Source organism: Odontesthes bonariensis, chromosome 11 (assembly GCF_027942865.1).
Source record: "Odontesthes bonariensis isolate fOdoBon6 chromosome 11, fOdoBon6.hap1, whole genome shotgun sequence".
Classification (NCBI taxonomy): domain Eukaryota; kingdom Metazoa; phylum Chordata; class Actinopteri; order Atheriniformes; family Atherinopsidae; genus Odontesthes; species Odontesthes bonariensis.
This window is the reverse complement of record NC_134516.1, coordinates 13,590,469-13,615,145: the sequence shown is the minus strand read 5'-3', so window position 1 is coordinate 13,615,145 and position 24,677 is coordinate 13,590,469. Positions and strand designations below refer to the sequence as shown.

At 42.8% G+C, this 24,677-nt stretch overlaps 3 protein-coding genes across 4 annotated transcripts in view; 1 reads left to right on the top strand and 2 right to left on the bottom strand.

Annotated features, from left to right (window-relative positions):
• Positions 1-3,135: 3,135 nt before the first annotated feature.
• LOC142391358 (uncharacterized) lies at positions 3,136-6,635 on the bottom strand. The gene is made up of 2 exons (XM_075477126.1): positions 5,538-6,635; positions 3,136-4,226 (listed from the first exon to the last, which is right to left on the bottom strand). The coding sequence occupies exons 1-2, from the start codon at positions 5,581-5,583 to the stop codon at positions 3,415-3,417; spliced, it is 858 nt and encodes a 285-aa protein (XP_075333241.1). The 5' UTR covers positions 5,584-6,635; the 3' UTR covers positions 3,136-3,414.
• Positions 6,636-10,014: 3,379 nt separating this feature from the next.
• orc4 (origin recognition complex, subunit 4) lies at positions 10,015-13,775 on the bottom strand. Of its 2 annotated transcripts, none has more exons than XM_075477124.1 (14): positions 13,697-13,775; positions 12,895-12,968; positions 12,704-12,780; positions 12,160-12,250; positions 11,983-12,058; positions 11,802-11,887; positions 11,672-11,720; positions 11,424-11,575; positions 11,145-11,318; positions 10,944-11,030; positions 10,752-10,860; positions 10,562-10,657; positions 10,412-10,479; positions 10,015-10,330 (listed from the first exon to the last, which is right to left on the bottom strand). In XM_075477124.1, exons 2-14 carry the CDS (start codon positions 12,949-12,951, stop codon positions 10,148-10,150), a joined length of 1,305 nt encoding a protein of 434 aa, XP_075333239.1. In that variant the 5' UTR covers positions 12,952-12,968; positions 13,697-13,775; the 3' UTR covers positions 10,015-10,147. The 2 variants fall into 2 exon arrangements, with proteins under 2 accessions (XP_075333239.1, XP_075333240.1); XM_075477125.1 differs by having other exon boundaries at positions 13,679-13,745.
• Positions 13,776-15,330: 1,555 nt separating this feature from the next.
• The window catches only part of mbd5 (methyl-CpG binding domain protein 5), a 37,363-nt gene continuing 28,016 nt past the window's right edge, over positions 15,331-24,677 (top strand). Inside the window, exon 1 of the mRNA XM_075477640.1 lies at positions 15,331-15,379. The gene's annotated coding sequence lies outside the window, so the exon portion shown is untranslated. The remainder of the gene's footprint in view (positions 15,380-24,677) is intronic.

Genomic DNA, 24,677 nt, shown 5'->3' with positions numbered 1-24,677 from the left:
TGCCGTTGTGTTTTACAGGGTACCACTACTATTCAGTTGCTTCTGCACTGGGACAATGAGCATACACATCCAGGTAAATCAGGAGAACCTTTAAAACCCTTTCAGATATTTTTTCTTTCTTTTTTAAATGTTTTTTTTATTACTACTATTATTATAACAAATATCCAGAAATGAAGATGGCTGGTTTAAGGAGTTTTAAACAACATCCTCCTCAGTACTATGCATTTTTCCAGATAAATTCATTAGACTGAGCCAGCCCTCTGGCAAAAAAACCTGAAATATTTCCACATGATGCAGCTGAAAGAGCTGTGATGTCATGTCATTGTTAAGGAAACCTGAAGAAAAACCTGTTAAATTACAGACTCTTGGATGATACAATTTAATTTGATGCACTTTAGTAGCAAAAAAAGCTTCTTCTGAGTTTTAAAGGCATTCTACCAACAGGATGATATCTGCTGTAAACTGCCTCCCATGTTTGTTCTGTCATATCTGTGGAATGAGGCTATGAGTCAAAGAAAGACTAAATCAAATGTTATAGCTGATCATTTAGAATTCAGATTAGTAAAATATTCCTTATGTGTCTGACACAGACTGCAGAAAGCTTTGCAGGGTCTGCTTTTAAGAGTGTTGCATCAGAAGATGGTCGTTCTCTGCGGCAAAGTTATTGTTTCATTCAACAGAGGAGAGGGTAAGTGTAAAAACGGTTCATTTTTATTGACTCCAGCACCAAAGCAGCATGTAAAATGTAAATGCAAACATTATGTTTTAAATACATAATTTACGAATAATGTCTTTAAAGAACAACACTGTCCCACTGGTTGTCTTTCAGTCCCAACTGTCTGCGTCTTGTCTGGACTGTGTTATTTCTGCAGGTGTAGGTGAGCAGATCTTCTTCTCTGTGTGTCTGTGAGGAGCTTCACACACGGAGACGGCTTCATCTGTACGGCTCGGTGTGGGATGCTTTTCATCGTTTCAGCTGGGGCCGATCCATAGTCCGGTGTCTGGGAGCAGATGTGGTGCTGGAGTGTGTTCAGGGGACGGCTGTGCTGCTGGAGCTTCCTGGGACTGGTGGATGTCCACTGTGGTGCTACAAGGGAGACAGAAAGAAAGTCCTGATTTAAGCTTAAGCATAACTTTGTGACAATTTGTCATCTTTTGTTTTTAAAATAGCAGCTTGTTTCTTTACTTTGTTCTATAATATCAGCTAATATCATCTAATGCAGTATATAATGTGCCTTTTAACTGATCACGACTTTGTGACACTAAAAAAGACCTACCCCAAGTCCTCCTTTATTGCTTTTTTTTAACATCAGCTTCTCTCCTCCGGCTGGGAGCTCCTCGTCGTCACGGAAACCCTGGGTGCATAACGGCAATGTCGGGTCCACAGTCTCTCTCCTTCAGACCTGTGCTGGAGTCTCATCTCATCCATGATCACCTCGGTAAAACACAGCAGGAAAAGGAAGGAGAAACTGCACAAGTACTCAACATGTGTGAGCTAGCACACATTGATTTCTGTAGATTTGGTTCATTAGTCAGACGGAATCATGCACTCACCTGTTTTGCACAATACGTTACCTGCGGTAGCTCAGGTGTTCCAGTTTGTCCTCCGTTGGTGTCAGAGTTGTTGTTTCTTTGCCCTCCGCTGGTCCTTCCATCCGCAGGAAGCCCACAGAGGCTCAGGCCAGCGTGACATGTGTTCACACAAAAGAGGAACATCAGAGGTGGACACTTTATTAATCCTGCGAGGGGAAATCCTTTAACTTCCCCTCGCAGGATTAATAAAGTACTTTGATTTGAATCAGGCCTGGATCAGAAGGAGGGACCCCCTCCTGAAACTTAGCCTGTGAAGACAGTTCCAGCTTCCTGTACTTATATGACTGTGACATGACACAGGTAGCAGTGAAGAGAATGCTTACTATTATATCTAGTTTGCAAATGAATTACAAAGCCGAGTCCTGCAGATAAACCGGTTTGTAACACTCCACAACACACTCGCTCACAGTGCTATCTTTTGCCTGAAAAAATTCCAAAGGTGAGTTCAGTGCGTCCCCCTCTTTCTCTCTGACATGCAGCAACCACTCAGTCAAAGCGAAAACTACCAGGTGACCACGACACCGTTACGCACTATGATGATTCCACCTTATAACAGAACACAAGTTTTATAAACCATACGTAATCTTTTACATCCCTCAATATTTCCACTCGTCCCCCGACACGTTGTCTGACTCCAACCCAACATCAACACCAGAGTTTGGGTGCCTTGCCCAAGGACACTTCAACATCTGAACTTGAGGATGTGGGGATCAAACTACCAACCCTTTGATTAGTGGATGACCCGCTCTTTCTCCTGACACACTGCCACCCCGTCTCTCGCAAGCTGTCATTTATCTCTTTGAGGTCTCACCGACAGGTGAACGGAACATTTGATAACCGATCCACGGGTCAAATAAATCTAAAGCTATCAGTAAATGGTCAATATGTATCAGAAATTCTACATTTTTGAATAAATACACATTAGGTTAGCCCCTGAATAACAACCTACACATGATATTTCTTATCAGTTTTGGGTCTTCTTCTTTTGTCTGCACCTGTCCTTTTGTGCTTTGCTACTCTGTCCATTCATCTTCCTGCCACGTTACTTATTTGGAACGCCACTCTTTGACTCTCTCCTGTGTTTTTATATATTCCTGGACGTCTTCATTAGCTCAGACCAGTTATAGTTAAAGCTCACTTTGTTTGCCATGCCTGCCTTTGTGCCCTGCATTTGAGTCCTCTTCCTACTCCACACACGACATTTTCATAACATTTAGTATTACAGCATTACATCGGCCTGGTGCAAGACGCTACCGCAGGCTGTGCCAGCCCTGCCCAATGTAAAACACCGCTCTAAAATATTGTGTTCCAAAATCTAGCGACCGGACAAAGAAAGACCCTGGTGCAAGACGCTACCTAAGGCATTACCAGTCCAGCTAGACTCCAGTTACCTCCTAAAGTTTAAAAGAACAAAATCTAGCGACCGGATAAAGAAAGACCCTGGTGCAAGACGCTACCTAAGGCATTACCAGTCCAGCTAGACTCAAATGTTACCTCCTAAAGTTTAAGAAAACAAAATCTAGAGACCGGATAAAGAAAAACCCTGGTGCAAGACGCTACCTAAGGCATTACCAGTCCAGCTAGACTCCAGTTACCTCCTAAAGTTTAAAAGAACAAAATCTAGCGACCGGATAAAGAAAGACCCTGGTGCAAGACGCTACCTAAGGCATTACCAGTCCAGCTAGACTCCAGTTACCTCCTAAAGGCGTTGGATGACAACTTTTGTCTCGCCCTCTTAACATCCCAGCCTAGACTCTGTGGGAAGCTGAGGCCAGAGGTTGAGGGAGGTGGCTTTGGAGAGAACTGCTCCTCTCCAAAGCTCTACTCACAACTCTTCCTCGGCCTCTTGGCATCGGGCTTCGATTCTTCGCTTTCCTCCCTGCTCCTCTTTCTGGAGGTTACAGGGCCAGAAGCGGAACAATCGGAGTCCTCTACATCGCTTTCCTCCAGATCAGACCAACAAACTTCTCCCTCAGAGGGCGAGTACACTGAGCCCTCACTAGAACAGCTATCTGTAACAGAGTCCTCTACATCGCTTTCCTCTAGATCAGACCAACAAACTTCTCCCTCAGAGGGCGAGTACACTGAGCCCTCACTAGAACAGCTATCTGTAACAGAGTCCTCTGTAGCACTTTCCTCTAGATCAGACCAACAAACTTCTCCCTCAGAGGGCGAGTACACTGAGCCCTCACTAGAACAGCTATCTGTAACAGAGTCCTCTACATCGCTTTCCTCCAGATCAGACCAACAAACTTCTCCCTCAGAGGGCGAGTACACTGAGCCCTCACTAGAACAGCTATCTGTAACAGAGTCCTCTGTAGCACTTTCCTCTAGATCAGACCAACAAACTTCTCCCTCAGAGATCGAGTACACTGAGCCCTCACTAGAACAGCTATCTGTAACAGAGTCCTCTACATCAACAATACCCCAAGTCTCAAAATAATCGGCTACCAACCAAGAAGGGACGTCAGGGAAGTCATCATCATGATAAACTACACCAACAGGACCTTCCAGCACGTTCTCATCATCTGAGGAGACATAGATAACGAGACTGTTACCGTCATCTCCATCGATGATGCGGGGCAGCTCGGGGAATCCCTCAGCTGCAGGACGCTCTCCGATGTCGCCAAGACCTGCGAGAAAGAAAGTTGAATTGCAAACATTTTAGTACTTCTCTTTAAAGGATGTGCTGACACACCACATGTAAATAGTTCTTTATCAGAAGTGTGCGTATGTTCATGTGGTTGAAGCAGATTAAATTGAGAACTGCATCTCCAGGATATATACGCTTAAAAAAAAAAAAAACACCAACAACGCAGATTCTTAGGATTTGAAACGTTTTTCTAGCACAACCACGAAACATGGAGAACAGCGAAGAAAAAAACCACACACACATAAACAAGTACACCAGCCAGTGACCTTCACATTCTGACAGGCAACAACTCATGCAGGAAGCTCACATAAGACTCGACTTTGCAACCGGTTTGATAAGCACACACACACACGCACGCACACACACACACACACACACACACACACACACACACACACACACACACACGAGAACGCCAGTACCAGACATGCAGCATGCACCATCACCTCAGAGTTAAAACACTTAAATTTGTCTTACCTTAGAAATAAAACTTATTTGGTTCAACACAAACAGTATACATAGTGCATAAATATAGGGGACTTCATTTTGAACAACCCAAAGCATTTTTTTTTTTAGAGGGAAAAACAACACAACGCCCAGATGAAACAAGTTCAAAGGAAGGCAGAAGTTAAAAAAAAACAAAAAAACACGGCAACCGGGTGAATGTACAAAAATAAAATGACTTTCATCAGTACAAAAATGAGTAGAGGAGGCACAAAAAGCTGTTTGCTCACTTATAACAGATCCAATTATTGTGTATTTTGATCAAAACAGACCACAAAGTGAAATTTAATTTATCACGTAAACTCAGCTGGTTGACGCCGGGACGTTCTGACGTCTGTTCAGAAAGCTTATTTTAATAGTTCCATAGTTTCCATAGTGACCAACGACAACAAAAAAATGCATTCAGAGCATTTTATGAAAAAACTCTAAGTCGCCATTTTGTTTTCTAAAATTGCGAGACAAAATTGGACAAAACAGATGCTCTCGACCAAAAAATAACATTCTTTTTAAATCACTAAACCGCCATTAGGCCATAACATTCTTCACTTTTCCCGGGAATTCAAATAAACGCGAATCAACTTTATGCTACATCCAGAAACTTTACAGTGGTAAACCAATGATGTTGCCAAACTGGAGAATTTCTATGTCTCCACAACCTTTATATCCACAAAAGTGATGGCTCCTTTAAGTGCCATAACAGACAATATTCCTATTTTGGGGTAATTAGTTATTTCTAATTAAATAAATCATTGATATGAAGGAAAAACATTCATTTCATTTTGCTCACCAGGCAGTCTTCCGACCAGGTGTTCCTCTCCGTGTGCTGGCATCATTTCAGGTTGACTTTTTTCTTCTTCTTTCGGTGATTTTCCAACTTTTTCAGCAATAAAAGGCCGAGCAGGTTTTTTACCAAAGCTTTGTGGATGTTCAGTCCAAGTTCAGGTAAAAAGGAAGGAAGTAAAGAACGCAGCGGCCTTTTATAGGTGATCGAACGTTCTGTTTCCATGGCTTTTCCAGACGCAGGCACGCAAGTAGGCTACGTGTGCGTGAGACGGATTTCCATGATAACTTGCCAATTTATTAGCGCTTAAAAAGTGATATCAAAATCGTTCAGGAGATATTAACCTGCAGCAGCTGATGTGTCCACACATATAGAAACGCCATGACATGACAGGCCACGTCATGTTGAGCCAAAGAACAGCCGATATAAAGCCATGCATCATAATTATAAACCATAACCTGATCAACTAACAAGCTCTCGATGTTTCAATCGTCTAAAAGCCTGACATCTGGCAGCATTTTCCAGATAGCAAATAGTCATTGAAACGATGTTAAATCAACATCCCGCTGTCAACAATAAAGCCACTGAATCAACGTGGAACTCTGATGTTGATGCTACAACATTTCGCACCCTCCATTATCATTGAAACAACGTTGAAATCATATAGAGCCAGGGCCGGGGTGGGCCATTTTCTCAGTCCGGGAATTTAATTCAAATTCAGGCCACTCTGATATGGAGGAGGAATTTGAGTCCATGAAAAAAGATAAAACAAACAAACAACACTTCTTAACAATCGATAACAATAAAAAAAAAAAATAATAGTGAGTTGATAACCACAGTGTGCGCGCCTCTGTGGAAATGCACGATATGACGGCGAGACGAAATAGGTTACAGTTGCAGAGGAGATAAGCGTGACAGCACATTTGAAACTGTTTGTCAAAAACTGGAAAACTGGAATGTAAAGCAAGTGTTCGGTTCGTTTACACACAGCAAGCACGGGTCTGCATCTGCATTCGTGTTCAGTCCGAAATGGATAGAAATCAACAAGAAAACAGATTCTTCCTTTCACATCAAAGCGTCGTGCCCGCGCGGTGTCCGGATAAGTGCTCAGTGCAACTTGAAAATAGAACAGCATATTCCCTGCACGGGCGTGAGCGGGCTCAGCTCACATTATAATAAATGGGAGGGGAAGGCTTGAACATGAAACATGATGCTGATTCCCGCGGATAGAACGCGCGTGCAGACTCTCCAGTAATTAAATAAGGCAACTAAACACCCCAACGTGCTCGCGCTGCCCCTGTCCCTGCGCACGCAAACCATGCATACAGCCCTTCTAAATAATTATATTTATTTTAATTGCATGTTTGAGATGCATTTAATAAGAAATATCAAACAACAAATGTGATCGCCCCTATTTAATATTGCGTTAGTAACCACGTGTGCGCGCCTGTGGGAATGCAGGCTACAGTTGATGAGGAGATAAAGCGTGATAAAGCGTTAGTTGTTCATCAGAACTGGAATGTAAAGAAAGTGTTCGGTTCTTCTTTGAATATAGGAATACACTTCAAAATCATATAAATTGTGAGATTTTACATATTTAACAACAAAAGCTGTCAGATGACAGTTGAGTGGACCAGTGGCGGACTTAGCAATTTGGGGGCTCAAGGCGAATTTAGCTAGGGGGCCCATCAACATTAATATGCGAGAAATAAGTTTACTGTATATGGAACTGTCGTCTAACGCAGATCTATAGAGTAATACAGAGTTGCGACACGCTTTGAAGTCGCCGCTAGGGCTGTCACGTGGTTCATGTGAGCCTCCGGAGTTCCAAACATCACAGCGCTGTCAGTCAGTTTGAACGGGTCTTAGCGGGACGGAGCACTAAAATGATAACTTTAACATTTACGACGCAATTTTCGGTAAATATTGACCCATAACGTGCATTGATCATTTCACTGACGATGTATTTTATCAACGTTTTTCTTTCTTGGAGCGGCAGAGACACATTTATCACCATTTTAAATCGTAGAGGGTACCCCTGCATGCTAGCAGGGGGCAGCTACCTTGTCCTCCTTTATACTGAATCATGCCAGTGGTCCAGCTTACCTTCAGATCTACATCCTTCAACAGAGCCTGATGTTACTGTCTGTTCCCAGGAATTACTCCTGTTGTCCCAAACACTCCGTCTGTAGAAGATGTCATTCAGTCTGTCTGTTCTCTCTGTTGTCAGATGGAAAATGAGCCCCCCCGCGACCCGACCGACGGATTCAGCGGGTATAATGGATGGATGGATGGATTAAAATATGAATTTAACTTTTTTCTGGTTAAAACCATATTAATGACAAAATAAATGTGTCAGTTGTGAAAAAAATAAACAAAACAGATTTAAACTAGGGCTGGGACTTTAGCGCGTTAATTTGGATTAATTAACTACACACATATTAGCGCGTTAAAAAAAATAACGCATTTTAATCGCGCACTATAAATTTTTTTTATTTTATTTATTTATTTATTTATTTTTAAATACAGACGGATGGAAGCGTCGACAAGAGCGTGGTTGTGTGCAGATTATGCAACAAGGAATTCGCGTATCACCGCAGCGTATCAAGCCTCAAATATCACCTCAACGCTAAACATGTAGCAGCTAGCGTGGAAGCTAACGGGGGCCCAACGCAGCTTAACATCCAAGATTCTATATTGAGCTCCTGCGGATGATGTCATATACGCTGGTCACGTGACGAGAAACGATGAGCGTAGCCATTTTGGCAGTAATCGCGGGAAGGATCAAAACACGCCAGTGGGAAGGACGGTAGATAACTGTTGTGCACCAGGTTGCAGAAATAGGCGAGGTAAGAAGAAAGGGTACGGGGTGGGGGGGGGGGGGGGGGGGGCACGTGGTGAATTAGACTTTGCGTTCTGCGCATGTTGGAGATTTTTTCCTGGGGTCGTGAACCCAGAAGTTGGAAGAGACCATATGACAATTGTTGTCGCCATCAGAAAGAAACAAACAAGGCGATGGAGAATGCGCCGTTGTGCGTCGCGTTTGTGCAATGAGCAGCTCAACACAGACGAAATGTAGAGGGACGTACCTTCATCTTGCTCTTCATTCGCCATTTTCTCGAATGCCTGAGTTTGATTCAATCCATTCACTGCCATATATCCAAGGATAATTACCCTTGCTCAACTCATTCTTATTGTAATTTAGCCAATTATCTGATCCTTTCACTGCCATGTAACCCCACTGAGTGAAAATTACATTAAGATCTCAACAATTGGAGCCATTGGGGGATTGATTATTAACTTGCCACTTCTTTTGGGACCAGGCTTACGAATTTATGTTTGGATTTATTTATTTTTGTAGCAAATGTAGGGCTTTAAAAATTCTATCATTTTCTCGAAGGAGTTAAAAATGTAGTCGGGCTACAGGACTGGCCTGTTTGGCACTTAAATCAGACGCAGGCATCCAAAAACTATAGCCAAAACACAAATCCTCGGCTCATAAAGAATACATCCACCCATTACTTTTGTTCTCCTATACCTTGCTGTAACAGAACGACAAAAGATGCAAAAGTTAACAAGTTAAAGAACAGCTGGATTTCTTTGATTGTTTTCGAGCCACAGATGCTTTGAGAATGTCTTGAAAGAAGAAAAACGCCTGCAGCTTGAGTTTTAACTGATATTTGGTCGCTTGTTTTTGACCAAAAGAAACTAAACACACTCGACTGAATGTGCTAAACTTTACCAAAGGCTTTTTGAGCTCCTAAATTTGCTTGATAATTGTGGTAAAAAAAAAAAAGTAAAGTGGATGTAACATTAGAAATAACCCCGCCGTGCCTCCATTATTAAGGACTTCTATCTCATATAGATGCATTTTTTGAGGTGGTTGACATGGAATTTGAAAGTAATTGGGTTGATTAAGGGCCTGTTAAATAATGCATTATTTTTGCAGCGTGCTGCCAAATGGAGCTTTACACGCCGCACTAAAATCCATGTAAATCAGTTGTGAAACTTTTCACATATAACTTGTTTTAAACCTTCTCTTTATCTGGAAAATCCCTCTGAGGTTAAAATCCTTTATTTATTCATCCTTTTATCTATATTTGTAGTAACTGCTTGTGTGTGCTGTGCAGGAAAACGTGCTCACATGAAGATGAACGGCGTGCTCTGCTGTGCAGGCTGATGCCGAGGGCAGACATCCACCACTAGGTGGCAGCAGTAAGCAAGGGAAATCTGACCCATGGATAACCTCCCTAAAAATCTGCTCTTAATAATTCAAACTTTAAACGAGATGCTAGATGTTTTGTTTGACTCAAAACTGCAACAATAAGTCAAACCATTTCAATATTTTATCAAACAGTTGTTTTTTTTAAACTTTCAGTTGAGGTGGGAGATGAGAGATATCTTAACGTAGATCCTTTTGCATTAACGTGAGATACCAGTTTTATGATTAAAAATTAGGTCTCATTGATACAAAACACACCATTTCCTTTTATTTAATGATAACTTATCATTCACAGTAAAAACGTACAGACATATACAAAATAAACTGCATTCTGACAGCTCTGAAAGTCCGTCTCCTCCTAGAGCACAGCACAAGCTCCACATTGAGTCCCTAACTAGGCAAATGCCGACATGGCCCACTGTTTGACATCAGTGGGGCATTGTGGGTACTTCTGCAGCGCCTCCATGATCTGACTGTGGTCCAGCGTGAGTCTCATCAGCTGGTACTCTCTCTGAGTTTTGGCCGAGGAGCTGTCGACCGGACGGATCAGCTCCAGCTGCTGGAGGTGCTCGAAGGCCTGCGGGGGGCGATAGGACGCAAGAATGAGGGCTTGATATTTGAACTATTTTTTTGGGTGTTTGGTTCCTGTTCTTCTCACCTTCATGACAACAGGCTGTTCAAAGTTGTACATGGAGTTCGACTTCCTCTGCAGGAACTTCTTGAACTCTTAAATGTGGGACACGGACAGTTGAAATGCAAGCCGAGATCATTTTTCCTTTACCCGGCCTATTTAAATGTGCGGGCGTACCGTTATGGACCATCTGGAGGTTGAAGGGCTCTCCTTCATAGACGTCATTGAGGTGTTTCATGGCGATGATGAGGCACAGCTCCAAGATCGAAAGACCTACAGAGGTGAAGCAGAAAACCAAGACGCGACTTGTGGATAGTTGTCGGAGCGCTTACAGGAAGGCGTTGGTCTCTTTTTTTGTTTGTTTTACCGTGCAGCATGTTAGCCTTGGCGTCGGCGAGACACAGGCGGCTGGCATCCAGCAGGTCGGCCGGTCTGATGGCAGGTTTGGCGATGGAGATGCGGCTCAGACACAACATCTAGAGAGGTTCAGTTAGGACAGTGTTCAGTCATCCAGGTGCTGCCGATTGCTACAGCGATGAGGCCTGTTTGTTAATCTTACCAACAGCACGTGCAAGGAGCGGAAGTCTTTGCTGGAGTTAAAGTGTCTCTGGAGAACCTCCTCGACTGATTTGTCCTCACAGAGAGTCTGAAGCGTAGGAGAAAAAAGAAAAAGACTATAAATGCAAGAACTGGCAAAGAAAATTAAACCCAAACTCCATTTCTCTGTGCATATTTGAGCATAAAGACCGGCCTGCTTCACCTTTATACCAGCGTTCCACTCCTGAGCAAACTTTAGGTCGGGGAAATCCTCCGGCAGGCTGAGCTGCGCCCGGACGCGCTCCAGGTACTGGGCGAATGTCAGACTGCTCAGCAGGTGGATCTGTCGGTGGGAAAACCGCGACTTCACCCGCTTTTCCAGCAGCTCCAGAACATCCTGGACGGAGGCAAAAAATAAAAATAAACAAACAAAATATGAAAGCCTCTGTTTTCAGCCCCCGAATGATAAGCTGGAAGGGAATGTGTTTGTTTTCAGGCTCACCAGTCTGCAGGTGATGCCGACCACAGCGACGGGCGCCTGGGCGGACTGGGAGACGTCCAACAGGTTGTAGAGCAGGGTCTGGTTCTTATGGTGGGCGAACAGGTCGAACTCATCGAGGACGAACAACACCGGCCGGCTGCTGCTGCGGTCACCTTGACGCCAACAAAAGCAGCACCCATGCGTCAACCCACAGCCTCGAATGCTGCTCAACATTGGGTCAAATCTTCTAGAATGACTCATTTTCTAACCTTTTTTTAACGCCTCCAGCAGGAAAGCCAAATTTTCTGCAAAACTGCCCTGAAATTAAGACAGGAGACGTGATTTTGCTGCAGCTGTTTTCTCTCGCAGAACTGTTGACAGAACTCAGCGAATACGTACAAACACTTTATCACCGACGACATTTTCCAACTGCAGTTGCCTCGTTATTTCTTTTAGCGCTATTCTGTCGTCGGTCTGCAGCAGACCTACAGCAAAGAGACCACAGTATGCACGTGAATAAATCAAATTGAATAAAAGCAGAACAAATTAAGAAAGAAAAAAAACACAAAAAACAGATTACCATTGAGATGAACCCGTAAAAGGTTTTTCTGAGCGTCGTTTTCCTCCAGGAGCTCCCTCAGCACACACCTCAGCAGCTGCAGACACCATCAAAACATCATTTTTCATATTCGACAGGTTTTCTTTTCCTCTTTTTCTGTAAAACAAATGAGACCGTTTTAATCTTGTCGAGGCTCACCGCGGTTTTCCCCGCTCCTCTGGGGCCAACGATCAGCACTGAGTTACTCTCCCCGTGGATGGCCGTCCGCTTCAGCAGCTCAACCAGGTGTCTGGAGATGTCGTTTTTAAACACAATTGTGAAAAAGAGAAATGACAGATCTTCCCTACTTTTAAAAGAAAACTCTCCACAGAACCAGCCCTGCCGAATGAGAGCACCTCCTTAAATCTCCGGTGTTCCAGGTGGAGTTCACTGCTTGCGCCACAGAGCAGCACCTGGGATGTGTCCAAGTCGGCTGGGAGCTTTACCAGCTGCAAACTGGAACAGCGCTGTCCGCCACGTTAGACTGAACTGGGGCACTGAAACGCACGCCGAGCTCCAGGTCTCCTCTTTACCACATAAGCCATAAGCTGCTATTTGAAGGTTGCTCTTTGTGGAAATTGTGCTGCATATTTTTCACAATTTCCAAATATTTCCTACATGAACCCGTTAATCAGCCACAACACTTTAAACACCCCCCCGTCCTCCTTACAATTATGCTCAATGCTTTGTGAAGTACACCCACTTGTGTTGAGCTTCCACTCCCTCGGGCCTGTTGGGTAGCCTCTGCTGGCAAAACCGCTCCCTTAAAATCTGCTGCGCCTGGAAACAAAGTTGGATAAACCACAAATTACTTAGAAATTACTGTAATGTCTTCATCTCCCCACGACCGTAATCAAAGAAGCGGAGGACAAGTTTGTGTTTTTCGAGACGGACCTGAGTGATGCATTCTCCTAGAGGCAGATGAGCGTCTTTTCCTTTCCTTTTACTCATAATGTTGTGACTCGAAACTGCAAAACATGTTAAATGGTCAAGTGCAGGACAAGAAATTTCAACAACAAAACAATACTAATTAAAAATGGCTTTTATTCAATTCAGCAGCACCATAATAAATATCTAGTATATAATATCGTATTTAGTCTGATTTGGAATCTTTATAAATTGCTGATGTTTGCCAATTAAATGCACTAAACGTGGTTAATAAGATAATGATAGCACCCAAAACAAGTGATTAAGACGTCGTGATTATACGATAAAATTCTTTTGAAGCGTCTATGCACTCTTGCGGTAAAATAAGTAAAGGTCCATAATAGGACAAAATATATTTCGATTTGAGATTTAGGTGATGTATCAAGAAACATCCTTCATTTCCAGTGGTAAATGCCTGGCCAAGACTGTCGATGAATCAGCTTAACTGTATAGCCGAAATCTTCGTTGGTCAAACGAATGCCGAATTCTAAACCGACATTTGACTGTTCAAAATCGTCCCAGCTTGCATTCAAAATTGGGTTCATGACCATAAACACAGAAGAATGTACTAATTCGTCTTAATTTGAATCGGGAATCCTGCGCCACTTTTTCCAAACGCTACAGTGCTCGTCACCGGGGCTCAATACATGGAGAAGCGCGCTGCTAATCGGCCACGCTGTATATTTAAGAGTATCATGACTTCGACTGAATAAATAAAGTAACAATAGGGAATACAGCTGCGTGAACTCACATTTATAAATACACGCACCTTAGGAAACTGCAGTCGAGACTCTCAATCTTCGCGGGAACACCGCTCTGCTTGCGATGACGACTTCCTGCTTCAACTGTATCTCCACTCTGATTGGCTGATGCGCGGGATAGCGTGGAATAGGACTGAAAACATAAGCATATATATAAAAAAAATTGAAATAAAAACACTTGAATAGAAACACACCAACAAACCACCATTGACTATGGTGGTGTACATAATATAAGTAACAGGAGAGAGAGTAATAGTCAAAGACAAATGAAGTGTCTCTGTAAATGTCGCCGCCTACAGGCAAAGACAATAACTGCAGTACAAGTGGGGCCTACTGTTTTTTTTAACAAAGAAACTTCCAAATTGTTAAAAAAAAAATCAATTTCTATTTTGATTTTGTGTTTATGTTTTTAATTGATTTGTGTTGTTGTTTTTGTTTTTCGAGTCTGAAACTAACAACAAAGAAGAATATCTGTTATAATTTATTTAAAAATCACATCTAAATTCAAAATAGAAATATTTTTAAAAAACACCCCCCAAAAGATGTGGGGGACAAATTTAAAATGCTTACACCCTCAAGCATTCTTTTGTAGTTTTGATATCAATTTCGCACTCAGAAACTAAACCTAAGAGTCACTTGTGTAGGTAATAGCTATTATATCATGTCAGTAATTTTGTTGTATTTTATACTGTAACTTGTTTCAGAATGTAGTTTACACAACAAAATATTATTAATATTTTGTGTCCTTCTGTTTGTGGTGCCAACACTGTTCTGTGGAAACAGGTTTGTGTTTGCTGCATAAAAACGTCTGTTTCTCATTTACAATGAACACTTCATGCGGCTTTCACTTGACCGATGGGGGGGGGGGGGGGGGGGGGCACAAATTGCGAGATATCTCAGAAATCGTCTCTCAGTCTGTATTTCCATTTATCCTGTCACATTACAGTAAAATATGACCTTCCGCTCACATTTTCAATTTGCTGTTTGCCCCAAAAAATACACGAAACGCTCCTCCTGCAGCAGCAGCAGCCATGCACTGAACTTATTAAATATCTTCTCAGGTTTGACCTTCAGAGGCGCATCCTCTTCACGACACCGAATTCCTTGTTTCTGAGCTTTTGTGATTTTTACTGATCTTATTCGAGCATCACTTTTTGCTTCAGCGCCACTATTTTTTTTATCTAAATTGTTTCTAGTTTTGTTTATACTTTGCAAAATGTTCTTTTTTTTAGTCTTTTGCACAACGCTGTGGTCTACTAATTTCTTGAGATGTGTTGCTGTGTTCTGAAATGTGTTCCGAGATTTCTTCTTTCAGTTTTTGTCATTTTATGTGGATTAATTATTTCTGTCTTTTGTTTTTCGTGTTTCTTTAATTCTTTAGCATATTTGATCATTCGTTGTTTCTTATAGATTATGGTTCAGTTTTGACCAGTATTGTTGTGTTTTGCACCTCGGTGCCACCTTACTGCGGCTCTGTGAGTCATCCCACCCACATCACCAGCAGTTCCCCGCTCATGTAACGGTTTTATTCCTAACTTTTTGCCATGCAGGGCTCACGTATGTGCGCTCTGGAGGAAACGTGCATCACCTCTCCCATCTGCTGGCTGCTCTCGCTGCGCATGTGCAGTGTGGCTCTCCATCATTTCCAATATTCCAGTGTAGGAGAACCAGCAGAGGCAGAGAACTAATGGGTAGGCTTCTTTTTCTTTTTTTTCTTAACCTCAGAAACGCTCTGGTACTTATGTGTTTCACTCTTTCAGCACCGATATGCATCCGCTGGAATGTCCGGGTAAGAACGGACAGTTTGCAGTTTGATTTGACGCAGACAGAAACGTTAGTGCCTGAAAAGCGTCTCCCTCTTCTTCTTCGCTGTTCCTCTGCAAACGCAACGGGCTTGCAAGGCTGTAGCTAGTATGCTAAGCTAACCTGTGCTACCTCGGCCTGGCCTTTGCCTGGCCCCTGCCTGGCCCCTTGGCTCGAAACCTAACACAGGCCTAGCTACAATTTACGTCGACAATTAAAAGTCGGAATTTGGGCTGTGGATCCTCAACGTGCGCTAACCCGGTTACGTTTCTCCAATTAAATGCTCAAAGGTTATTAGCGTAGCCGAGCTTACCGTCTAATTCATTTTCGTTACAACAAGCTAGTAGGCTAGCTCAGTAACGATAGCTAGACAGCTGACGCTAGGTATGCTAACCCTCAGCTAGTTCAGATGCTGTGTCCAATGCATCAAAAAGCAGTCAGAGAGGACTGGTTCCGCTTGTTGACACGGTGTTTGTTGACGTGAAAGCCCGCAGAACATGCAGTTTGGGCTGTATGTGTCACCTTTCCACAAACGAAGCTATCATACACGCTTAACGGCTGTTGCTAAAATGCTATTAAAGCAACATTTGGCACAGTTGATGGGTAGCCTGGCTAATGTTCACCAAGCTAATTGGCTATTATCTTACATTTAAGCACTTATGTTTGTTTTGGTAATGTCCACAAGCGCTTGTCGTGTTCTCCAGCGTTGGGCTAAAGTCTTGTCATCAAGCCAATTTGTATCGCTGTCAACTTTGAAGGCTGCTGCAGGACAGTTTGGGCCAATTTGCCCTTAATGCTTGCTTTAGCCAACTCTATGGGGGTTACAGCTAAATGTACAAGCTATGCTTATAATTACGGGATTTCACCTGGACAGCTATTTAAATTGCATTTGTTTGAATGTTGTGGATGTGTCGGAGAACATCAACACAGCTTGCCTTTTTAGTGTTGCAGTTTGTGCCCTATTACTTGTCATCAGAACCAGGTTTAAACCTACCAAACAGCAGATGCTTTGTACAGCAGTGCTACTTCATTCTACAACTAATGACAGGTCCTGCTTTGCATTAAAAGCAGTAAGTGAAATATGCAGGTCTTTATTCATTTAGAAATTCACCAAGGGATGCTAAAGAAGTCTGGGGCATTCATGATTACATGTGTGGCCTGAACTACCCAGTCGACCTTATATCCTGAATGTTACATGATACAGCTACCAAAGTCTGAGATGTATCTTCACCACCCCCATCCTCCTATTTTACAATCTTTTAGACAAATCAAATGAAACGGGTAATGTTGTTTCCAGCATTTGAATTGACCCATTTATATCTTTTAAGACAAATCGGTCTACTTTATGCTAGTTTTAACAGTATTCGGTGTGTCTACATCTCTGTCACTTACAAGAACAAAGAAAAAAAATTCCTTTTTTTCCCCCCACACATAGAAGATAAATCCCCAAAATAATATCACCTGATATGCATCCCCTCAGAGATGCTAATCCTTGTAGCCGCCTCATAAATTCCGAAACCTGTCTACCAAAACGCAAACATACAGTCAACATATGCTTCAGCAGAAAAAATGTGTTTATAAATGCTGCCTTAACCTTCTAAACCTAAAGCATTTTCTTACTAAAACTACCCCCTGAAAACTTGAGGGCTTCCTGAAAAATGCGAGTCATCCATGTCCACTAAATCCTTTACATGCCTTCCCCTGAAACGAATAGAAACATCAGATTAAGACCAACTATTTAGCTTTACCTTTCCTCTGATTTGCAAGAATATATGAATGGATACAAATATATCTTAATGGGTGGAAATCACCCGAGATAATGCCGGCTTCTTCTTGTTATCTGCCTGCATCTAAACACAGACCAGCATGGTACGTTTTAACCGTGGCCTTAAATTACATTGAGAAAGGTCTGCTTTGAGCCGCTCGGGTTCAACTAAGTCTTATCTGTGTCTTTTAAAGTTGTGCTGGACTGCTATTGTGCTCACTATATTTTTACAGACCCCAAAACAGCTTACCCCATTGCTGTTATCTCCTCTAATTGGCTTTATTCATTTGGCACTCGCAGAAGACTCGTGTCATCCACTCGGCACAAGGCTTTCCTCCACCATCCCAAAAAATGAACGCAAGGTTAACTGGTGATTTTAAATTGAAATGTAAAATTGACTACAGCCCTCACGTTGGCAATTTATTTCTCTGTTCTTTTGTGGTCACCATGAAGAGATTTTGTTCTGACCTTAATCGTGGGTAGCAGGTGAAGGTTAACCGCAGCTTGCAGAAGAAAAATGTGTCTTGTTCTCTTCACGAGTCAAAACTGTCAGTCAAATTCAGTTCCAGATATTAAGTGCTAATGTTTACTAGGATATTTAAAGCTTTAAAAGGATGTATTGTATTATCTTGTAAAATGGTTACACTCTCCCAATATCTCCTGAACACTCCTTATAGGTTACAATGGAATTAAAACCATGTAATGAAATACACAAAAGCTACTTCGTCTGATTATGCTCTTTGAAATGTGGACATGGAGATAGATGGGTTTGATTTGCATAAACTGTCATCCTTAATGGACCACAGATTTAGTTACTTGAGAATCCTCGGCCATTGCTCGGTCAACATTTTGATGTGATTTCTCATCCAAAACATTCTTTTATTTCCTTTTGAGATCGCATTGCTGTTAGGCTCCAGCGACCTTTTTCTGCATTAACATTTTTCTGCAACTGGATTGAATTCAGTTTGTATAGAGTTCCCTTCACATGCAGGCCAGTCGTGTGCCAAAAACGTGTACTTTTCCTTCAACCGATATATTTCCGTTGGTGCTACATCTTTTTGTTGGCGTTACATGAGACTGGCAGCTATGTCACATTATGGGTTGTTTTCAGAGGCGTCAGATTCACCTTCGATGGCCCAAAACATACAACCCTCACTATTTCTGCAGTCTTGTCTGATATCACAGGCATCAGTGACTCTCCACTGATGTTGTCAGGCTTCACATTACCCCCTTGTCTTTTAATAAGGGCATTTTTCCTCAACATTGTTTTGTAGTGATGGAGTAAAAATGACAGGGCAAAATTAGAGGAGGATGGACCTTTTTACCTTTTGGGTTAATTTCAGGATCCCCTTTTTTGTTTGTCTCAGATCAATTTTAGCCTCAATCCTTTATTTTTTATTTTTCATTCCTTCTTTTCATACAGTAAAACCTATTGCTGGTGTGATCAGATAATTTCCAAAAGCTACACTGTAATGACAGGTGTAACCTGTAACGTCGCAAAAAAAACAAGACGTATTTATTAAGCTGCTGATGCTCGCCATTGCTCATTCACACTGACCACACAAAGGCAGATTTACGCAGTCTCATTGCGTGCTATCATCTTGCATGTTGGCTTTGCAGAATTGGCATAGAAAGCTGCGTGTTCTGCCGCACATACAGACATCGTCACTGTGACAATCTTTGCAGCAACATTGCCCCCACAACATCCAACTTTGGGGATTTTTTTTTTTCCCCGCAAAGCAGTTGTGGTGTCCAACTTGGAATCAGTTGTTTCTGTTACAACCGCCAAAGCACCGGCTCATTCCTGGACCGGGGTTGGTGTAGCATTTAGTCTGCTTAATGCAGGAGACATCAATAAAAAAAAAACACTGAACACAAAAACTGAGCTTCCAGCAGTTACCAGTCGTGTCTGCAGCTTAATTTTCAAACTGTGTTTGCAGCTACATTTATTACCATTGTTGGGTGTTTCAATGACACACAATTGAAGCTTTTAACCCCTCGAATTCAAATGGCTCTCTGACTTTTAATAAAGTCAGTTGGCATTTATAAATCCCTCCAGAAACGAGAAAAGTTTCCATTTATTGTTGTTCATAAACATTGTTTAGTGTTACAAGGTTTAACACCACCCCAAGAGAGATGGAGACCACAGACCAACTGTAACTGTCATGTCTAAATATCACCATGGCCGTGAGGTCGAAGCAGCAGCGTAAGCAAAATGATTTTATTTCCCTGCTGTTTAATGTTTTGATATCACTCGTTGCGCCGTGAATGCATTCACAACTGCACTTCTCCGCAAATTTATAAACTTTGCTTGCAGCTGCATTTATAAACACTGGAGATTTATGATCGCCAGCCGACATTTCAAATTCTTACTTCATACAGCGTGTAGATGTTACGTACATTATGTCATCAGACATGTTATTGTGCTTTGGTTACGCCCCAGTGAGGGGTGAAAAAAGATGGCTTGCTCAATTGCAGCAGGCTTTTTGAGTGGAGAAATACCCCCCCAAAACCCAGCTAAAAACGGGGAAGAGCTGTTGGGCGAGCGATTATACAAATGGACTGAGAACGAGTTGAGTTATTTTGTTTTACAGATCTTCCAAAAAGTAAATTAAGGGGCGCAACAATTTTGTCACAGTTTAGGAAGTGAGTCCTCATCGTGTTGGTAGAACCATGGTAAGCTAGCTACCAGGGCTCCGAACCGGTTCAAGAAACGAAAACGAAAACCGAAAACGAACAAAATTTTACGGGAAACGAAAACGAAATGGTCTTCAACTGTTCCAGAACAGAAACGTTATTCTGAAATCCACAAAACCGGTTAATAACGTTTTTTTTCGTTCTCTATATATTTTATAAAATTTCACAAAAGCGTAGCCTTTGTCAGGGGGGAAAAAAAGACTACTTCCGGTTGTGCGTTCACTTCGCTGCCCGCGAGGCTCAATGCAGGCAGCTGTCACGAATCACTTCCTTTATCCACTACTTAGTCTAGTTATCCACTAGTTATAGTGAAAGTTCGGAGTAGATTCACCCTAGGGTCATTTGAACCGTGACATCCAGCCAAGTAGCCCACCCGAAGTTTTTCCGATCTTGGCTGAACATCAGCTGAGTTACTGAGTTATCCCGAATAGTTTAGTACAAGCGCTAACGGAACCTGGCAGTATCTCCAAAATTACCACACTAAAATCACATGCCATGACACCAAACTTCTACAGTAGTACAAATATGGTCTGTACTCACAAAACGATGCATTTGGAAGTTTGAAAATAGTCCAGGAGTTTATTATTATCAACACAAGCCTAATAGCTTCTCTGCTGCTAAAGCTGCGTCACCGTCACTTCCTTGATCTGGGAGCTTGTCCGTACTGCCCCCTCTCCAGCAGACCACAGCATAGAAAATTGCTGAAGCTACCCCAGAGTCATAGAAAGTCCTGAGGAGAGTCCTGCACACACCGAAGGACCTCAGTCTCCTCAGCAGGTGGAGGCGACTCTGGCCCTTCTTGTAGAGGGCTTGTGTGTGGTCAGTCCAGTCCAGTTTATTGTTGAGGTGAACACCCAGGAATTTGTAGTTCTCCACCATCTCAATGTCCAATCCCTGGATGTTCACCGGTGTGAAGTGGGGTGTTTTCCTCCTGAAGTTGACGACCATCTCCTTTGTTTTGCTGGTATTAAGCTGAAGATGGTTCAGCTCACACCAGCTGACAAAGTCTTTGATGACCGTCCTGTATTCCAGTTCGTTATCCTCAGAGACGCATCCAACAATGGCTGTGTCATCGGAAAACTTCTGGATGTGGCAGTGTGTGGTGTTGTGTGTGAAGTCCGATGTATACAGGGTGAAGAGGAAAGGAGAGAGCACCGTACCCTGAGGGGCACCTGTGCTGCAGAGCACCACGTCAGACACACAGTTATGTAGCCTCACACACTGTGGTCTGTTGGTGAGGTAGTCTGTAGTCCATGCAGCCAGGTGTTGGTCCACTCCCGCATTTTCCATCTTCACCCTGAGCAGTGATGGCTGGATAGTTTTGAAAGCACTGGAGAAATAAAAAAACATGATCCTACCAGTGCTCCCGTTGTCCTCCAGGTGAAGCAGTGATCTGTGCAGTAAAAAGATTACTGCGTCGTCCACCCCAACACCAGGCCGGTAAGCAAACTGCAGGGGGTCCAGATGTGTGCCCACCAGTGGTCGTAGGTGACCCAGGAGGATCCTCTCCATGGTCTTCATCAGGTGTGAAGTCAAGGCAACAGGCCTGAAGTGGTTTAGCTCCTTGGGGCGTGGTACTTTAGGAACAGGGACCACGCAGGAGGTCTTCCACATGTCTGGAACCTTCCCTAGGCTCAGGCTCAGGTTGAACAGGTGCATGACCACACCACAGAGCTGGTCTGCACAGTCTTTGAGCAGTCTTGGGCAGATGCCGTCAGGGCCCGGGGCCTTCCTTGCCTTGATCTTCCTGAGTTGACTCCTCACCTGATCATCTGTTATGGATAGGGGGGTGGGGGGTGACTCGGGTGGGAATGTGAGTGTGGTATTTGGAGAGTATCTCAGGAGGGGGTGAGAGTGGGCTGGTGAGGGTCAGGTGTTAAAGATGGCAGGCTGAGGTGTGGAGGGGGAGGGGGAGCTGAGCAGGAAAAGTGTGAAGTGGGAACAGGGAGGGTAAGGGGGGGAGAGGAGGAAGAATCAAATCTGTTGAAAAACAGATTTAATTCATCTGCCCAGTCCTTGTCACCACAGGTTGGGTTTCCTGTTTTCCATGGCCTGAGATGTTCTGCAGACCTCTCCAGATGTTTCTGGCGTTGTTCTGCTCCAGTCCCTTCTCCAGTTTCCTCCTGTAGCTGTCCTTCTCCTTCCTGATCCTCAACCGGAGTTCCTTCTGGACTCTGCGCAGCTCTTCTTTGTCCCCCGATCTAAAGACCCTCTTCTTCTCCTTGAGCAGTGCCTTTATCTCGGAGGTTACCCAGGGTTTGTTGTTGGGAAAACACTGTACCAACTTGGAGGGCACAGTGTTCTCCACACAGAAGTTAATATAATCTGTAATGCAGTGGGTCATACTGTCTATGTCACTGCCATGGGGGCTGCAGAGTGCTTCCCAGTCTGTAATCTCAAAGCAGTCTCTGAGCTTAGCACTAGTCTCCTCAGACCACAACTTCACAAGCCTCTTCTCAGGTGGTTGTTGATTACATAACCTGACCTACCTGAAACATGGCTGTTTTTGTTGTTGCGAAAGGGTGAATCAGCCTTTCACAACAAATTTTGTGATGCAATGCTGACACCTGTTCGCCCTCCATTCACTGTCACTTTACCTGGCTGAGCAGCAGGTGTGAAGAGAGCTGCCTGAGAGCTAATGTTAGCTGTGGCAACAGCTTCTTGGAGGAAATTACATCAAATTGTTTTCATTCAGGCATTCTGTCACAGAAAAATTTGCTAACTATGATACTAATTTTATTATTACGGAGGATATGTACTGTTGGTTAAACATGATCTGTCATGTTGGTCAACGGTAGCATATGTGCTGCAGGTTCAACGCTTTACACGTTTGTCTCTTACTCCCCCGTGCTCACATGTACAGTATATTAATACATCCAAATTCCCAATAAAGCTGCTCTCACTCACATATTTTTCTGTTTCTTCTGTCAAACGCCAAAATGGGCCTGAAATTGTTACCGGACCCAGCGACCCATTAAGGCAACACGTCGGCTCACGATTACTGCGTTACGTTTCAGAAGTGCTATTCAGCTTTGATCAAATTGTTTTCGGTGTTTGTCTCCTCTTTCCGCACCTTAACATCATTTGCTTTGAATTTGTTATTCACTGTGATAGCCTAGTGCGTCAGACGCTGAGTTACAGTCTGTGTGTGCGCGCACCGATAGAGGAATTGATAACATCGGGTATGATTCCAATGGTTTGGGAAGTTTTGGATCTGATTCTCGATTAACATTTTATATCTTGTCTGTTTAACTGCAGTGTTTTGGAATTTTTGGAAAAATACCCTTTGGTCTGTTTTTTTTTTTCTTATGAGGGTTAGATACTAGCAATTCAGCAAATTAAATTGATACTCTCGGTGACTTAGGATTTTTAAATTACCTTCAGATATGTTTAAATTAAAGGTGCCATGGCATGAAAATAATTGGAGGCTTTTATATATTTTTATAGGCTTTAGTGGTCCCCTTATACTGTATTTGAGTTTTTTCCCCCAAAATTCTGCCTTGGTGCAGAATTACAGCCAGTCCCAAAAATGAGCTTTCCTTAGCATCCTCAGAATGAGCTGTTTAGGATCCGCAGCTTTAAATGCAAATTAGGAGGCGAAAGGCGTGGCAAAGCGGTGGGTGGGGGTGTGGCTAGGGTTGTGCCATTTATGACCCACCATCACGATGGATGGTAACCATCGTGATGCCACGCCCACTTTTTTTTTTTTTTTTTTTTTTAGGAATATATACAACTACGGTAATATGAATTAGTCAGGCATGAAAATTAAAATAGCCTATGCTACAAATATGCCTAATTGGCTTATTCTTATATAATTTATTATTATTATTTTTATTAGGGTATTATGTCTAGGTTACAGCTTGTCTTCGTTTTTCCCACGTCAAACATTTCATGTTATTCACGCTAACTGCTCGTAGTGCGTCGGGAAACTTGCTCATTGTCAACAGAAAAGGTGGTATGACGTTCAACTTCAGCTAAAGCATTAACTTTGCAGTGCAAAGGCTGGCAACTCGTACTGCCTGTCAAAGGTGTGTAGCATGGCCTTGAAAGTGGGCTTCTCGAACGTGTTGAACGATATCATTTCTTTGGCCAGGTAGCGAGTTACAACACCTGTCAGCTCCTTCCACCGGTCACTGTCAGTTTTATATTTAGTGCTTTTCGCAAACATCACAGATATGGTCGGTTGCGTTTTTTTGGCAAGCCCTGAGCGCACGGACACGTTGATCGTTGCATATTCTTCAGGATGGTGAACACGCAGGTGATCGCGTAGATTTGTTGTCTGTCCATCTTTGGCACGGACCACAGATGCGCAAATCTTACAGACACATTTATTTAAATCTTTTGGCAGCCCACGCTCATCTGGTTCAAAACCAAAGAAATTCCAAATAGGCGAAGTGGTGCCCTTCTTTCCAACCAACTCCTGCGTCAAGGTTGCCAGCTGTTGAAATGAAATGAGCCTCTCTAACGGAATAAAACGGATGCTTTTAACCGTTAAAATTCAGGAATGGAACGGCAGCTTTTTATAACGCGCAGCGCGCCAAAGCGCATTAGTAAAACAAAATATATAGTTTTAAATGTATTACCATTAAATTGCCGTTGTTAGTAGATTATTATTATATATTTTATGATGGCCTAAATATGTATTTATTGTTACAATAAAGTAGGTTAAATAAGTAGGCTATCTATGGGATAGTGACATTCTGGCACGGGCCATTGAAACGTTG

Excerpts from the sequence above, each read along its gene's own strand:
- LOC142391358 (XM_075477126.1), bottom strand. The coding sequence starts at position 5,583 with ATGATGCCAGCACACGGAGAGGAACACCTGGTCGGAAGACTGCCTG. Across the intron at positions 4,227-5,537 it reads CCTGGTCGGAAGACTGCCTG|GTCTTGGCGACATCGGAGAG; the intron begins GTGAGCAAAATG and ends TCTTTCTCGCAG.
- orc4 (XM_075477124.1), bottom strand. The coding sequence starts at position 12,951 with ATGAGTAAAAGGAAAGGAAAAGACGCTCATCTGCCTCTAGGAGAATGC. Across the intron at positions 12,059-12,159 it reads GAGGAGCGGGGAAAACCGCG|CTGCTGAGGTGTGTGCTGAG; the intron begins GTGAGCCTCGAC and ends TGGTGTCTGCAG. Across the intron at positions 11,888-11,982 it reads TTTACGGGTTCATCTCAATG|GTCTGCTGCAGACCGACGAC; the intron begins GTAATCTGTTTT and ends TCTTTGCTGTAG.